At 50.3% G+C, this 16,537-nt stretch overlaps 1 protein-coding gene across 3 annotated transcripts in view; it reads left to right on the top strand.

Annotated features, from left to right (window-relative positions):
- LOC123788200 (small G protein signaling modulator 1) overlaps nt 1-16,537 on the top strand; it is an 87,139-nt gene that overhangs the window by 28,245 nt on the left and 42,357 nt on the right. For all 3 annotated transcript variants that reach the window (XM_045791447.2, XM_087857250.1, XM_045791445.2), the window contains exons 3-9: nt 1,656-1,731; nt 4,858-5,020; nt 6,566-6,718; nt 9,662-9,729; nt 10,016-10,161; nt 10,295-10,426; nt 13,164-13,288. In XM_045791447.2, coding sequence (XP_045647403.2) covers nt 1,656-1,731; nt 4,858-5,020; nt 6,566-6,718; nt 9,662-9,729; nt 10,016-10,161; nt 10,295-10,426; nt 13,164-13,288 — 863 coding nt within the window. The remainder of the gene's footprint in view (nt 1-1,655; nt 1,732-4,857; nt 5,021-6,565; nt 6,719-9,661; nt 9,730-10,015; nt 10,162-10,294; nt 10,427-13,163; nt 13,289-16,537) is intronic.

Genomic DNA, 16,537 nt, shown 5'->3' with positions numbered 1-16,537 from the left:
CAGGTGCTATTCCTCTACGCCCTTTACCCAATGAGGAAACTAAAGTTCAGAGAGGTGATGCGATTTGCCTAAGGGAACACAGCTAGAAGCGAAAGGGGCCAGGTTATGGCAGCTGGCGCAGAGATCGAAGAAACTGGTAAAAGTCAATGGTCCAGCTCTTGCTTCCTAGCCGTGTGGCCTTGAGTAGGCCTGTTTGCCTCCCTGAGCCTCAGTTTCCACACCCGTGAATAGGACCCGTTCCACGGGTTTGGCTGGCTGGATATTTTTCAGCCTTAGAAATGCAGCCGGCAAAGCCCAGCCTGGGGGCTGCTGAGCTCTGAGGTCAGCAGCTGCTCACGGGGAGAGTGCTGACTTGGTTGTGTGAGGCGGACACCGCCATCTGTTTCCCGCAGAGTGGGACCTGCGATGCTCTGAGTTCTGTCTTCCCCTCCAGGAGGCAGCCAGAAGGAAGGGAGAGAGGGGCATGGAGAGCCTCAGATTGCTCTTCGACGGGGCCATTGATGAGCTGGCCTGGCTGAGGCCGAGGCTGAGTGGGCCACGGGGCAGCCAGGAAGCCCACGGTGGGGGGGAGGGGTGGATTCAGAACTGCTCCTGTCACCTCCACGTCACAGCCCTGGGGATGTGGAGCTGGGACCGGCATTGGAGGTCATCTCTCCTGACCTCCTCAACCTCAAGGTGGGGAAATTGAGGGCCTAGAGAGGAGAAATGCTTTGCTAAAGCCCCATAGTGATTCCAGGCAAGTGGGGCCCAGAATCCAGCAAAGCAGAAGGGTGTTCAGGCCACCAGAGGGTCCCCTCTGTGAGCAGAGGCACAGCTGCCCTTTCGGCACTGGGTCCCCCCTGCCTGGCACCTCAATGGGGCTCAGAAAAGGTTTGTTGAGCGTGTGGGGTTGGTAAGAAAAGCACACACCTGGGGAGTCAGACTCAACCTGAAATTCTGTCTCCACTCTGGGCCAGCTCTACTTCTCTAGGCAAGTAGCTTCACCTCGATAAGCCTCAGTTTCCCAAAACGAGATCACAAACCAGGTGGTGGGTGCCTGAACAGCGATTTGAACCCAGGTCTGCCAGCTTCCGGGGCTGATCTGTCAACTACACCTTTCTGATTCTTTTATATGCTTGTTTCCTCCCTCCCTCCCTCCCTTCCTTCAGAAAATATTTATTGAGCACCTGCTATGCACCAGGCACTGTTCTAGTCTCCTTGCATACAACAGTGACCAAGGCAGATGAGGCCCTGCCCCCAGGGAATTTATATCCTAGAGCAGGGAGACAGTAAGAAATGCCCAGGACAGGAATAGTGTTAAGTATCCGTAAGGAGCTATAACGAGATGTGGATAGAGTCTTGGGGGGTGGGGGAAGGGCTGTTTCAGATAATGGGGTCCAGGAAGGAGATGACATTTCGTGTGACACCTGAAAAGAACCCCCCCACCCCATGCAGAGCACCTGAAAAAATAATTCCGTAAGATGAGAGGTGTGGAGCTCTGACAGGCCACGGTCCTCAGACTTAGAGAAGACACGGTGAGCAGGGTTTGGAGGGAAAGCAGTTATCAAAACACCCTGGACGGCCTGAGAAGGCCCAGAGGGGCGACACAGCCCTCTGGGGTGGCTGCACCCCAGGTCGCATTTGGGTCTCCCCTTCCAGCTGCCTCTGCTTTCCAGGTGAAGCAGATCATGGAGGAGGCCGTCACGCGGAAGTTTGTCCACGAGGACAGCAGCCACATCATCTCCTTCTGTGGTGAGTCCATGCCCCATGTGGCCTTGAAAGTGGCTTCTTTCTTCGTGGGCTGCCTCGGGGGAGTGGCATCTTGGCGAGCAAGTGTTCTCACGCTGCTTTTTTGCTTTGTGACTCCAAAGTTATTTTCGGATTCCCGGGAGGCTCCATTAGGGAATTTGGAAATGCAGAAAAGTCTAGAGAAGAAGTGAAGAATGGCCTCTGTACCCCACGAGGAGTTAGTCACTGCTCACGCTGGAGGGACTGACTGCCTTCCCCGCCCGCGGGCTCAGTGCATGGCGACCCACACCACTAGTGATGCTGGTCTTGCATCTGACGAATGGGCCCCACACCCTTTCCTCGCCCTTCCTGCGGCTGTTGCCAAATAAAGGGAGAGGATGGACGGGCTTTAAAAATATAGGGAATCAGGAGCCACTGACCCGTCCTGAGGGATCACGTCCAGCTGGCTCAGCAAAGGAGGCAGGCCCGGGGCTCGGAGCATGACTCAGACTACTCTCTTTGAACCAGCTATGCTCACAAAGGTTCCAGAAATAACCATGCTGCCAGGTTCTGACTGTATTTCCACTGTGGCTATAGACCCAGGTTTTGCGTATCCCCAAAGTCAGGATTCAGCTTCTAATCAATGTGTACGTATAAGTGGGGGTGTATCTTTCTCCCTGAAAACCTTTTTATTTCACGACGAGTGTCTTGGGAGGAAGGACACGCTGTAACTCCCCTCTCACGGTCTTGGCCTCCTGGAGAGGCCCGAGCGAGGAGACCTGGCCGGCCCTTCAGCTTCACCCCGACGGCTGGGCGCCCCACCCATGGGGGAATACACCGAGACCTGGGAGCCCGCTGACGTCAGTTCAGCCCCCTTGCAGCCAGGCAGACCTGGGTTCAAATCCCTTCTCTGCCACTTGTTTGTTGGGTGACCTTGGCAACATTTTTTTATATTTTTTTAATTTAATGAGACATGTTTGTTTAAATTACATTTATATGTATGTTTGTATACTTGCATATGTATGTATATATGTAGGAATGTGTATATATATACTTACATGTATATGTATGTGTATAAATGTATATATACACACATAAATGTGAATATGGGAATATGTTTGTTTTTTTTTCTCTTGGACATCTTTATTTGCAAAGAAAATAACGGGCATGCCCATTTCAGAATGTGCGACCGTACCTACCCGTTAAAGACTTAGAGGAATAGAAAGTGATAAAAATCATGATAATTGTCGAACTTCAACCACAGTGTTGGGATGAGAAGTAGTGTGATGGCACTGAATAAGGCCTGCAGGGTCTCCCTGAGGTGTCTCCGATCCATTGTTCTTTATGAGCCATTGTCGGAGAAGAATCAACCAAGTCTCCAATGCCTGGATAGTTAATTAACTTGTTGCAGTATAGACAAATGAAAAGTGTTGTGCGTGTAAGCAAAAATGAGGGTGTTAAAAAGATGCTTAAAATACCCAGAGTATTTTAAGCTCGTAGGCAGATTAGGCAATAGGGTGGACATTCATTCAAAGCCAAATAATTGCTGGGATGCCTGGCTGGCTCAGTCAGTAGAGCACACGACTCTTAATTGTGGGGTTGTGAGTTCAAGCCCCACGTTGGGCATGGAGCCTACCTTAAAAAAAAATTTAATAAGGAAAAAAGTAATTGCTGACAACAACAACAAAAATACCCCTAGACAAGTAATTGAACCAAAACTTCTCAGAATTTCTCTTTGCTCACAACATGACGCCGGCCAGACTCTTCACCCTCGGACTGCTGGCGTTTTCCTTGTGTGGAGTAACAGCAGCTAGCACAGTCACTTGATGGGGTTTTTCCACCGGGATTAGGTAAGGTAAACCTCAACACCGGTCTGACACCTGGTCGATGCCCTATAAGAAGTAACTCTTACAATAGACTCGCTTTTCCCATCAACGTTGATTGTACTCCTATTACATACCAGAGTGAGCTGGCAGTCTGCTGTGTAAGACAGAAGGTAGGAAGGTACTTAATAGAGGACTTCTCAAAGTACCAGAAAGAAGATTGGGGCCATCAGAATGGCCTACACTGTGACTGTTTCCCAGGAGGGAACACTGAGGCCCAGAGAGGGAAAGCAATTTGCCTGAGGTCACACAGCAAGTTAGTGGTAGAGCCCAGGCTAACACCCAGGGGAAACGCAGACACCAGAAGGTGATGACTAAATCCTCTCCAAATCTGTCATGGAGGCACAAGTGTTGTGAGCACACCTTGGGCTCAGGCCTGGGTTTGAATCCCAGCTCTGTCACTCATTTGCTGGGTGACCCGGGGCAATTCAGTTCACCTCTTAGAGACTCAGTTTTCACATCTGAAAAATGGGGACGGCTTTTTTTTTCTTCCTTGGCTGTAGCAGAGATAGAACGAGATCTATAATGTTGGCTCTTCCTGGGATCACAGTAATGACGTTGATGTGATTCCTTAACCCAGACAAAGCTCGAGAGTCCTGGGGTCCAGTCCCTCCTCCCTCACTGGCAGGAACAATAACTAATGTTTCTAAAGCACGTACTATGTGCCAGACTTTACACGAAGTGCTTTCCATGCATTTTTTGCACCACATTCTTTTTTTTTTTTTTTTAGATTTTATTTATTTATTTGAGAGAGGGAGAGAGAACACAGAGGGAGAGTGAGAGGAAGAAGCAGACTTCCCACTGAGTAGAGAGCCCTACGTGGGGCTCAATCCCAGGACCCCGGGATCACAGCCTGAGTCGAAGGCAGATGCTTCACTGACTGAGCCACGCAGGTGCCCCTTTCCACCTCATTCTAGCAGCAACCTTTTAAGACATGTGTTCATACTATCCCCATTTCACAGATGAGGAAACTGAAACACAGGGAGGGGAAGTAGTTGCCCAAGGTTACATGACTGCTTAGTGTCTGGGAGAGGACGTGAACAGTCTGACCTTGGGCAGCGAGCATAGGTTAACTGCTCAGCTCTCCTGGTCCCTTTTTGAGGGAGTGGGAGGTAGGGAGGCATATGTGCTTTTCCCTGTGATGCTTTCACAAATTTTGTGATTTGGGACCCGCAGTTCTCCAAGGCAGCTCTTTGTGGCTGGAGTTCTGAGCTGGGTGCAGGGGAGCGTGGGCAGGGCCTGCTGACTGACCACTGTGTCCCTGCAGCGGCTGTGGAGGCCTGCGTCCTGCATGGGCTGCGGCGGCGGGCGGCTGGCTTTCTGCGCAGCAACAAGATTGCAGCTCTCTTCATGAAAGTGGGCAAGAACTTCCCGCCGGCTGAGGAGCTGAGCCGCAAGGTGCAGGACCTGGAGCAGCTGATCGAGAGCGCGTGAGTGCGGAGCATGGGCAGGGCACACCCACGGAGGACAGTCCGTGTTCCTCCCTGAGCTTTGCAAGAACCCGCTCCTCCTGGCACTCTCTCCAGTCTCTTTCCTGCTCCCCAAACCTGCCAGACTCTTTCCTACCCCAGGACCTTTGCACATGCTGTACCTATCACCTGGTTCACACACCTCATCTTCCATGGCTAGTTCCTTGTCATCATTCAGGCCTTCCCCCAGTTAAGGGTAAATTCCAACCCTCACCCCATTTCTCTTTTAGATCATCAGTTTACTTCCCTGTGTTATCACCACCTGTAATTACTACTTCATTTGTTTACTTATATTTCGTCTATCTCCCTCACTGGACTCTGAGCTCCATGAGAACAGACAATTAAAATCTGTTATTCCCCGTTATGTCCCCAGTGCCTGGACAGTGCCCAGCACCTGGTAAATGCTCAAGAAATGATGTTGAATGAGTAAGTGCCTCTTGGGAGCCAGACCCTATTCTGAATGCAGGAAGACCACAGTTTAATGAAGCCAATATGGTCTCTATCTGTGTGGACCGGGTGTGACTTTGAGGCAACCATTGAAGGGGAGCAGTGGCTTCACTCACACACCTTAAGGGGTGATTGTGTTTCCTGGGGGGAGGCTCATGGCCTGAGTGTGTGTACATGAGCCCCTTCCACCAGAGTCACCCTAGAGTCCCGACTGTACAGCCAAAGCCTCAATCTGAGGCCAGCGCAGGGATGTCAGATAGGGTTCGGCTCCAGTTCTGCTAGAGGCTGCCCGAAGGACCTCATTGTGAAAGACTCTGGAGCTGCTGTTGGGTTTCATGGGAAAGAATGCGTGGATTGATTAGCCATGTCTGTTCCAGGCAGGAGAAGGGAGAGAGAGGCACACGTGCTGTGTTTGCCTTCTCTGCCATGGGTGATCACTCCACTGCACTGGACGGGAAATGGCCCTTGCCTTGCCTTTCAGGCCATGCCAGCCCAGAGCTGCTGGCCAGAACTGCGTGACAGGCCGGGCTGTGGCTTTGGCATTGCCAGCTCCCATTTGGAATCTGACTCCTCGGCCACATGGTCTTCAGGTGCCTTCCAGTCCATCTGCTAAATACCCAGGTCTTTGCTGATAACTTCGTAAAGGGATGGATTTTCATGGGACTTCCATAATATCGGGAGTGGCTTTCTATGGAGGAATTAGAGATATCCTTGCCAGGTGGTAAGAGAGAGCCACTCATTCATTCATGCAGTTGCTCATCCAAGGCAGAAAGAAGGGGGAGAGAGAACGAGAGAGGGAGAGAGAGGAAGAGAAGAGAAATACCATTATGAGAATCTGGCTTGCCCATCAACAGCTTATGGAAGTGTCTGTTTCACTGCATCTTCACACTCACTCGGTATTATGATTTTTTCAACTCTTTACCCACTTGCCAGGAGCTCTTGTTTTAGTTGCCATTCCTTCATTTCCTAGAGAGGTTGGGTATTTTGCCGTTTGCATACTGGTCCTGTTGGATTTCCTCTTTTGTGAATATTCATTCTCTTTCTTTACTGGTCTTAAAGGCGAAACCAGATCCAGGGCCTCCAGGAGAATGTGCGGAAGCTGCCGAAGCTGCCCAACCTGTCCCCACTCGCCATCAAGCACCTGTGGATTCGCACTGCCTTGTTTGAGAAGGTGCTGGACAAAATTGTGCATTACCTGGTGGAAAACAGCAGGTGAGCGGAAGAGACTAGACGCCTGGGTGTGCTCTGCCGCCACCTGCTGGCCCTCATGGGAATTGCAACCTATTGCACAAAGCAGCTTTCTTTTCTCCCCCTTGATATGCACCTGAGTTGAAAGAGATTAAATAAAGGCCTTCTGGAAGTTTGCCTCTGAATTAGCCTGGTTTAGAACCTTGGGACAATTCAGGTGCTTGCTGGCAATGCAGAATCTTCAGATTTGCAGTGGGTGTAGGATCTTGCAATCTTAGGCATCTTTCTTCCCCCATGAATTAAGCCTACTGTCTCCTTGCGAAGTGTGGCCCTAGAGGGGTCATTTAGCTCTTCTGTCTCTGCTCTCATTTGGTAAATGGGACAGGGATTGCTGCCATTCTGGAGAAGAAGTGAGAAGGGGCGTTAGTGAGTACACAGCATTTTAGAAATAATGAAACCTTTTTATATTTTCTTTTCTAGCCCAGATCAACCTGGTATAAAGGTTTTATAGTGTGAGCCCTCTTGGCAAGCATTTACCCATTCATTCATTCATTCATTCATCCTGTAAACATTTAATGAGCGCCTACCATGTGCCAGGCACTAACCTAGGTGTTGGGGATACATTGATCTCAACTGTCATGTTCAAAACTTTGATGTTATGCTAAGAGCATGGGGGAGCCAGGAAGAATGAAGAGACTCTTTGTGGCCAGTATTCCTTTCCAGCCAGAGAGAGAGAGGGAAAGAAGGAGGGAGAGAGGGAGAATATGAGGGAAATATCTGAGAATCTCCTCATCTCTTGGTGTACGAAAGTGTCTGTTTAACCACATCTTCACATGCAATGGGTATTATGATTATCTTTTATTCTTTGCCTGTTTGCTAGGAAAATATGCATGAAAGTATAGAGCAAAGTGCTTTTTCTCATGAACCTCGTATTGTGGCAGGGAAAACAGGTAACTAGTACTATATATGGGATATATATGATGACTATTCCAAGTCAGGTGGGTGGTGTTTAATCTCCTCTGGATGGTCAGGGCAAGTGTCCTGGAAGACATGGCAGTTAAGCTTCTGTTTGAAGGGCATGGAGACATTAGCCACGTAAAGGGTGTGTGGGGAAAAGAGTGTTCCCAGCAGGGGGAACAGCAGGTGCCAAGGCCAGGAGGCAGGAGAGGAACTGGAAGAAATCCAGGCCCTGGAGTCCAATGAATCTCTTCACCTTCTAGTAAATTGTGACATATCTCTGCCCTGTGCCCTAGCATGCGTTCAGGGCCTCTGTAGATATTGCCTTTGGCATATGACCTTGTGTTTTCTGCTGAATAAGCTGGTCAAAAGGAATTAACGATTTATTTCAGCAATAATGCCAACCCCTTTCTCCATTAAGCTTCTAATTTTTTTAGATTGACACAGAAGTTGTAACATTAGTACAGAGAGTCTCCTCTACCCTCAGTGATAACATCCTCCATAACCATAGTACAAGGATCAAAACAGGAGATTGCCGTTGGTAAAATACTGTTAACTGAACAACAAACTTTATTTGGATTTCACTAGTTTTTACATACACTCATTTTTTTTTCTATAGTTCTATGGAATTTTAACGCACGTATAGCTTTGTGTAACCGACACCACAGTCAGGACACAAAGCTGTTCCAGAACCCTGTCACCCCAGAGTTGCTCCCTGGGACTACCCTTGATGGTCACATCTTGCTCCCAATCCTACCTGCTATTTTTAAAGGCCGTATTCCCAAGGTTTATGCTCAGGTAACTCTGCTGGCCTTGGGAATAGAAACTGAGTGGCAGAGTGGAACGTGACTTGAAGCCTTATCTTCAGATCTGAAACCAGAACATATAAACTTGCTGCTGAGCATGTCCAAGGCATGCCAGTTCCACTTTAGCCAATATTCTGGTGGATAGAGGATTCCTCTGGGGCAAAATGACAATGATGTTGCCACCGCTTCGCGAGAACTTGCCGGTGGCAGAGTCTGTGCTGTCGCTGTACAAGCAGGTGAGCATTTAATCCTCCCAACAGCCTGGGCAGGTGGGTTTTGTCATTCTTCCCATTTTACAGCCAAGGACACTGAAGCTCAGAGAAGGTAGTCACCTGCCCAGGGACACACAGTGAGGGCAGGAATGGTCGAGCCAGGTGCCTACTCAGTCTGTCTCCCTCCCAATCCTGTGTTCTGCATCCCCCTGCTGTAGGTTGGGAAGAGCCAGGCTGGCTGGGTGTAGCCTACATGCACCTGCTGTGCGGCCTCCAACAGGTCACTTCCCTTCTCTGAGCCTGAGATCCCTCAGGAGGATGGGACAAGGTCTTTTCCAACTCTAGAATTCTGTTTCTAGATTGTGTGAGTTGGCAAAGAACTAGAAGCCACTACACGACAGCTCAAACAAAGAAATAAAAAGCAAAAACAGCACAAACGTCGTATTGCCCGCATCACGGGTTATTTTAAAAAGCCAGAAGCCAGGGGGCGCTCTTGCGCACATCAGGCCAGCGTCATCCAGATTAGCTGTCTGGGCAGGAAGTCCTATTAATACAGCTTTTCTGTGCACACCACAGCCAAAAAGCATCTTGTTGCCTCAGTAACATTAGAAGGGCAGACAACATCCGAGCCCCTAAGCGATTTGCCGTCTGAAATGGAAAATGCAGTAGAAGTAGATAGAACCAGCCAGGAGCTGCTTTCTACTTATTTTTCCTGTTAACTCTCATTCTGGCTGTGTCATAGCCATGTATCAAGCAGTGAAGTGCCAAGCACGATGCTAAGTGCCTCACATCTGTCGTCTCTCTCAAAAGTCCTTGCAACAGCCCTAGGAGATCTATTTTTATCACACCCATTTTACAGATGGGGCATCTGAGGCTCAGAGAGGTAACAAGAGGGAGACCAAACACAGTCGGCTCTTAACCACCAAGTCGGAGTCAATTGCGTGCCCTCCGCTGGTCGCCATCCAAACCTGCCTGTCCTTTTCTCTCACTAGTAAGTACTACGAGAAGGAAGCCCTCCTGATGGACCCGGTGGACGGCCCTATCCTTGCGTCTTTGTTGGGTAAGTGGTCCAGTGCTCTGAGCTTCCTCTGGATCTCTGGGCTCCGCTCACTGGTGCATCCAAAGGGCCTCTCTCTTCTCCTTCCAGCCTCCTCCATCACAACATACCAGTTCCCTGGCTCTGGCCCCCCGGGGTCTGGTGCTGGCCTCTCCTTAGGAGGACCCTGGGGCGTACTCACCGGCTGGAGGGGAGAAGCGGTGAAATCTGTGGCCCATCGGGGTTGGGGGGTAGACAAGAGGGTGGACTGTCCAGGGCTCTGGATTGCCAGCCCCCGTATGCCCCACAGTGGGGCCCTGTGCCCTGGAGTACACCAAGATGAAGACCGCGGATCACTTCTGGACGGACCCCTCGGCGGACGAGCTCGTGCAGAGACACCGCATCCACAGCTCGCACCTGCGGCAGGACTCACCTACCAAGCGCCCGGCCCTCTGTGTGAGTAGGGGTGGGCTGCGGGGTCCTGGGAGGGAGTTGGGCTGGGTTCCAGACTCGGTGTGGAGATGGGGAACGCAGTAGGACCCTGAGGATCAGTCCAGGCCTCATCCTCCACCTCCTCGCACACTGCCAGATCCAGAAGAGGCATTCGAGCGGCAGCATGGACGACCGACCATCCCTTTCTGCCCGTGACTACGTAGAGTCCCTGCATCAGAACTCCCGGGCCACGCTGCTCTACGGCAAGAACAACGTTCTGGTTCAGCCGGTGAGAGATATCTCGGGCCCAGATCTTCCACAGGGCTGTCTGTTTTCAGGGTATAGAGGAGGACTTCCCTCTGGCTCCAGTTGCGCATTCATTCATCCAACGCCCACCCGTATAGCCGTCTCTTCATTCATCTGCCAGTCCTCCATCCATCCATCCATTTGACAACATGTCCTTCTATCCATCCATCCAACTATCCATCCATCCTCTTCATATCCATCCATTCAATCATTCATCCGTCTATCCATCCATCTACCCATCTTTACATCCGTCCATCAACCCATCTTTACCTCTGTCTGTCCTTCCATCTGTCTTTATATCCATCCATTCATCCATCCATCCACCCAACTATTCCATCCATCCGTCTTTACATCTACCCATTTAGTCATTCATCCGTGCATTCATCCATCCACGTACCCACATACCTGTCTCTTCATTCATCTGCCAGTCCTCCATCTCTCCATCCGTTCGTCCATATGACAGCATTTCCTTCTATCCATCCATCCATCTTTATATGCATCTATTCAGTCATCCATCCATCCATCTACTCATCTTTACTTCCTTCCATCCATCTACCAATCCATCATCCCTCTGTCCATCTACACATCTTTACATCCATCCATCCATCCATCCATCCATCCATCCATCCATCCATCCATCTTTATATCCATCCATTCAGTCATTCATCCATCCACCTACCCACGTATTTATCTCTTCATTCATCTGCCAGTACTCCATCTTTCCATCCGTTCATCCATATGACAACATTTCCTTCTATCTACCCATCCATCCAGCCATGCATTTATCCACCCATCTTTATATCCATCCATCCATCTTTATATCCATCCAGTCATCTATCCATCTCTCCATCCATCTACCCATCTTTACATCTGTCTGTTCATCCATCCATCTTTATATCCATCCATCCATCTTTATATCCATCCAGTCATCTATCCATCTCTCCATCCATCTACCCATCTTCACATGTCTGTCCATCCACACACCCATCTTTACGTGCATCCGCCTATTCATCCATCTATCTGTTTGTCCATTTATCTTCCACTCCATCTCTCCGCCCACGGGAACACGTAATTGACACTCATTAGTTAAGATAGTCCTAAAACTTCTTCACATTTTAGGGTTTAATCTTCGTATCACTTTTTGACTTAGAGACATCACTGTCTATATTTTTCCCCCAAATATTGTTTTCTGTTCCATCAAAAAAAGGGGCCAACAAGCTATATAGCTCACGGGCCAAATGCAGGGCTCCACCTGTTTTTGCAAATAAAGCTTTATTGTAACAGCCATGCCCATGACATATCGTGTATGGCTGCTTCCAGGCTGTAATGACGAGATGACTGGTTGCAACAGAGCCTGTATGGCTCACAGAGCCAAAATGTTTCCCTGTCTGGCCCTTTGTAGAAAGTTTGCTGACCTCTGATCAAGAGTGTCGGAGGTGCAGTATTCCTTGCAAATGTGTGCACTTGGTTGTGGCTTTGCAAGACAGTCTGGAATTGTGGACATCTGTGCAGCAGTGAATGGTGTGTCTGCTCTGCCAGTATCACACCAGTGTCCTGTTGCCCTGTTGCCAGCTTCTCTGCACGCACAATCACTTTTTGATTCAAAGATGGATCGGTCTAATCTTTTTGAAGGCATTTAAAATAGCACCTGTACTCCACACGTGAAGTAACAAGCACGCTCAAAACTGAACAGAGGGGCACCTGGGTGGCTCCATCTCAGGTCATGTTCCCAAGGTCCTGGGATGGAGTCCTGCATCGGGCTCCCTGCTCAGCGGGGAGCCTGCTTCTCCCTCTGCCTCGGCAGCTCCCCCTGCTGTGCTCTCTCTCACGCGCGCTCTCTCTCTTTGTCAAATAAATAAACAAAATCTTTAAAAAAAAAAAACCCCAAAACCTGAATTGAAGTAACAATGTCTGAACAGCCAGGCCCGAGTCTGCATGAGGTCAGGCATTGACCACTATGTCGTGATCGTGAGACGTGAGATCGTTATCAGATACGTCCCCATTTCAGATACATTAACATGTGAAAACCATTCGTGAAACAGTGCTCCATCATGGGGCTGCAGGCATGTGTGGTTAAATGGGGACCATGCGCAGGAGGCCCAGCCGTGCTTGGTACACACACTAGGTGCTCAGTAAATGCCTCCTGTATGTGTGAGGCTTGCAGATCGCCCCCTCCCTCACACCCCACTTGGGATAAAGCAGAGTGAGCAGGTGAGACACTCTGCAGGCTAATCAGGAAGACAGAGGGTCGGGCTGCCGGGCAGGGAGTACAGTGTGGGTATTTGGGGGTTCTGGAAAATGTCTGTGGATGGGACATTAGAGCTCAGCTGCCCTCTTTCTCTCCCTTAAGACTGGCGAAAATGATGCCAGATAAACGCCTTCTGTTAAGGAGAGGTTGGTGTTGAAGAGGGGTAGAGCCCGTTCCTGATTCTAAAGAGCTACCAACCCCGCCTTGCAGCAGGGCCCCTGGACCTTGGTTGAGGGGGAGGAGGTGTGAGTATGAAAGTAGGGGGGGTGCGGGGAACCCATTCTGCGTGGTTGGTTACAAACTGCTTTGCTTAGCATGGCCACCTGGAAGGCAGGATCTTCCAAATGGCCATGGCCTTGGAGCGCGTGACCCAACCTCTTGGTTCTGGTTATGCATCCTAAGTCAGATGGGCCGGGGTCCACGATCACTGTGACTCCGGCGCTTTGACCAAGCCTGTGCCCTCTCTCTGCAGAGGGATGATATGGAGGCTGTGCCAGGGTACCTGTCCCTGCACCAGACAGCTGACGTCATGACCTTGAAATGGACGCCTAACCAGCTGATGAACGGGTCGATGGGGGACCTGGACTATGAGAAGAGGTAAGGTGCTGGGTCCCTCTCCTGCCCTTGCCACGGGGAAGTTTGTGCTCTGTCCCTCGTGCCCTGCCCTGGCCCGCTGCTCTGTCTGGTTGTTGCAGTCGCTTGGCCCAGCCTCCCTGCAAGCTGTGGCCTTATGGATAGCTCATTGGGAAGATCAAGAAACCAACTAGAAGAATCTTAGGGCATGGGAGTTAGGCAAACCCTGGTCAAAACACCAGCCAGTGGGAGAAATCTTAACAGAGATCTGGGAAGCCTGCCAATGGCAAATATTCCCCCATCTGCTGCCTCCTTTCCCATCACTCAGTCAAGAAGGAAAGCAGGAGGCATTGGTTGGTGGGCCTCTGGTCCAGGACTGTGTCTCCCTGTGATACCTTGCGATTTATAAGGCTCAGCAAAGGCTTTGGGGTCATGCTCCGAAGAAACTCGGAAACCAGGGACTCCCTGCTGCAACCCCCTGTTCCCCCGCAATTAGGGAAGGGCCCTAGAAGGACTGCAAACAGAGGGAAGGTACTGTGCAGAGTGTGGCCGGCCTGATTATTTCAGCTCGAGGAGTCCTGGCAGCTATGTATAAAATAAGGGCTCTTTTCACGGAATGTAAGCAGAACACCATACTGTGTTCTGTTTCGTGTCAGGCTTCAGCCTGAGGAACCCCAGGCCTTGATGAGATAATGCTGTTCTCTAAGCTGACCACTTCCCATGCAGAGGTGGCCATCTGTCTTCAGAGATGGTCAATGGGAGGAACAGTCCGTTTTAGGCTGGGCCACATAACTCAGCTCCAGCCAGACTCCAGAGTGTCTGATCAAGAAACCCTCCCCGAGGAACAGCGTGGGGCTGAGGAGATGCCCTTGGCCCAGGATGTTATTTCAGTCTATTCATCTTAAACTCCAGCCCCTCCCTGACTTCCCAGCTGAATTTAGATCACACGGAGCTCTGAAACTCCTTCATAGCATCTATAAAATTGTGCTCACGTAATGAATCTGTGCCCACCTGTGTGCCAGCTGTTGTGTTCTAGACCTCATTTCCGTGAAGGCAAGGAATCTTTCGTGCTCATGTCTTCTCTCTATCACCTGCCACCCATCCTAGCACAAAGTAGGTGCTCGGATAATTTCTGTGAAACAAAGCAGGGAAGTCAGGGGACGTGGATTCGTTCATCAGATATTAACGGAGCACCTGCTATGTGCTAGGCCCTGTGCTAACTACAAGAGAGAGAGCAGATGCAGAAAAGGAGAGGAAAACCTTTACCTTCTCAGAGCTTACCTTGTATTTACATTATACTGGAGGAGAAAATGAATACGCAGGTAAACGGGTAAATGTATATTACGGGACCAAGTGCTTGCTCGGTCCTCATCCGGCTGGGTGACTTGGCGTATGTCTCTCACCATCTCTGGGCCTCAGTTTCCCCCTTCTATCAAGGGGGCTGGATAAGTGATCTCCCCAGAACTCAAAGAGTTCCCAAAGGGTTTACAGGAGCTCCCCATACATTGAAGTCTCTTCTGTCAAACATCACAGCCTGAGGGCCCTGTTTGTTGGTTGAACTTAAGCCCAGGGTTGTGTGGGCAGAAAATTTTTAATACTAGTGTTTTGGAGAAACATTGAGCCAAATGATTGCCAAGCACCCCTCACCCCATCCCCTCTAGCTCAGATCACTGGGGCCTCTATCTTCCTCCCTTACGTTTTTCTCTGTGACATTGTAGACACATCAATATTTGGTTCCAGCTAAGTCATCACTTTCAAGGTCGCTATTGATGGGGCTGGAGACTTCCCCAGCCCTGGGCTCTGAACCCCCATCTATCCTTGTTACTCCTGCCTGGAACCCAGAGCTCAGTGAAAGAGAAAAAGCCAGGGGTCAGAAACATGGGGATTAGCGTGTAGGACACGGGAGCGCCCAGGGGCTCCGGCGTCTCTTTGGGGACCAAGAGACAATGAAAAGAAGGGGTGTGGTCCTCGTCTGAGGAGCTTCAGGACCTCTTCTCTTGTCCCAGCCAGCACCCTCTCTTGTACAACCAGGGTCAGAACTCCCCAGCTGGCTTTCCTAGTGTATGGGAGGAAATATCACCAAAGAGTGGCTATTTGGGCTCTGGAGTCTGGCTGCACTTGGCTCAGATCTCAGCCCTGCCATGGGGAGCAGCAGCTGGAACCCCCCCACACCGCAGCAGCTGGAACCCCCACAAACCAGTTTGGAAGTGTCTTAAGACCTACCCTTACCACACGACCCAGCAGTTCTGCTCTAGGCAGCTGTGAAAACATGTAAAAGGAAAACAGAAGCTCATCTCTTGCTCCTTCCCAGCGGAGTGATCTTGGCCAGTGAGTTTCACCTTCCCGAGCCTCAGTTTGTTCCTCTGATGTAAAATGGGGATGTGGTAACGGAACCTCAGAAGAGGCATACAGGAAAGAGTCAATGAGAAAATGCAGTTAAAGCCCTTAGCCGGAGGCTGGAACCCTGAGGCTGTTGGTGTCAAGTTACCCAGCTCCTCCTTGCTGGTGTCTGGTGGTAGTTGGAGAGTTGCTTGGTTTATTGGGCGCCCTAGCACATTCACCATTAGCTATGAATATTTTCTGAGCATCTCGCAGAAGTAAGCAAAACCCAGTCGCTGTCCATTTCAGCACCTCTCAGGGAGATGGGAAAAAACACAGCATTGCAACCCTAGGTGATGGGCAGAGTGTGGGTGTCTGGGGAAGGACTTCCTGGCCAAGACTTGCATGCGAGGAGCTCCATAGAGGCTGGTACTCTGAAAACTCTTGTGTGCTTGGCTACTCTCCCAGGACGTTCACTCTGTGGACCCTGGCGAGGCTGACTCTGGTGCAGGAAGGTCCCTTAGAGAGCTTCTCGTCTAACTTCCTCGTGTTACAGCTGGGGAAACTGAGGCCCAGAGAGGAGAAGGGACTGATTCAGTATAGTTGGTGGCAGTGGGATTTGAAGTCTGACCTTGAAGCCTGTGTTGGTTCAGGTCCTCCCAAGAAGCACGTGTGGACAGAGTTAGACATGCAAGAGAGCTGTAACATGAGAGCATCTATGTACAAGAGTGAAGAACAGAGGAGGCAGGTGGGACGTTCAGACCATGAAGCTGGTCTGACCCCTGTGAACACGGAGGGGAAAGAAGGAAGGAGCAGGAAGAGTCTCAGACGCTGCAGTTCTTAGAATGTTCAGCCCGATCCATTGGGAGTCCCTGGGCTAAAGTTGGCCCTTAGAGGAGCCCCCCATGCTGTAAGAATAGGCCCACACTGGCATCCCCATGTGCTTAGTCCCAG

This window comes from Ursus americanus, chromosome 30 (genome assembly GCF_024610735.1).
Source record: "Ursus americanus isolate L20-20 chromosome 30, mUrsAme1.1.p, whole genome shotgun sequence".
NCBI classification, from domain to species: domain Eukaryota; kingdom Metazoa; phylum Chordata; class Mammalia; order Carnivora; family Ursidae; genus Ursus; species Ursus americanus.
The sequence above is the reverse complement of the archived record's forward strand: the minus strand, read 5'-3'. Positions and strand labels throughout refer to the sequence as shown.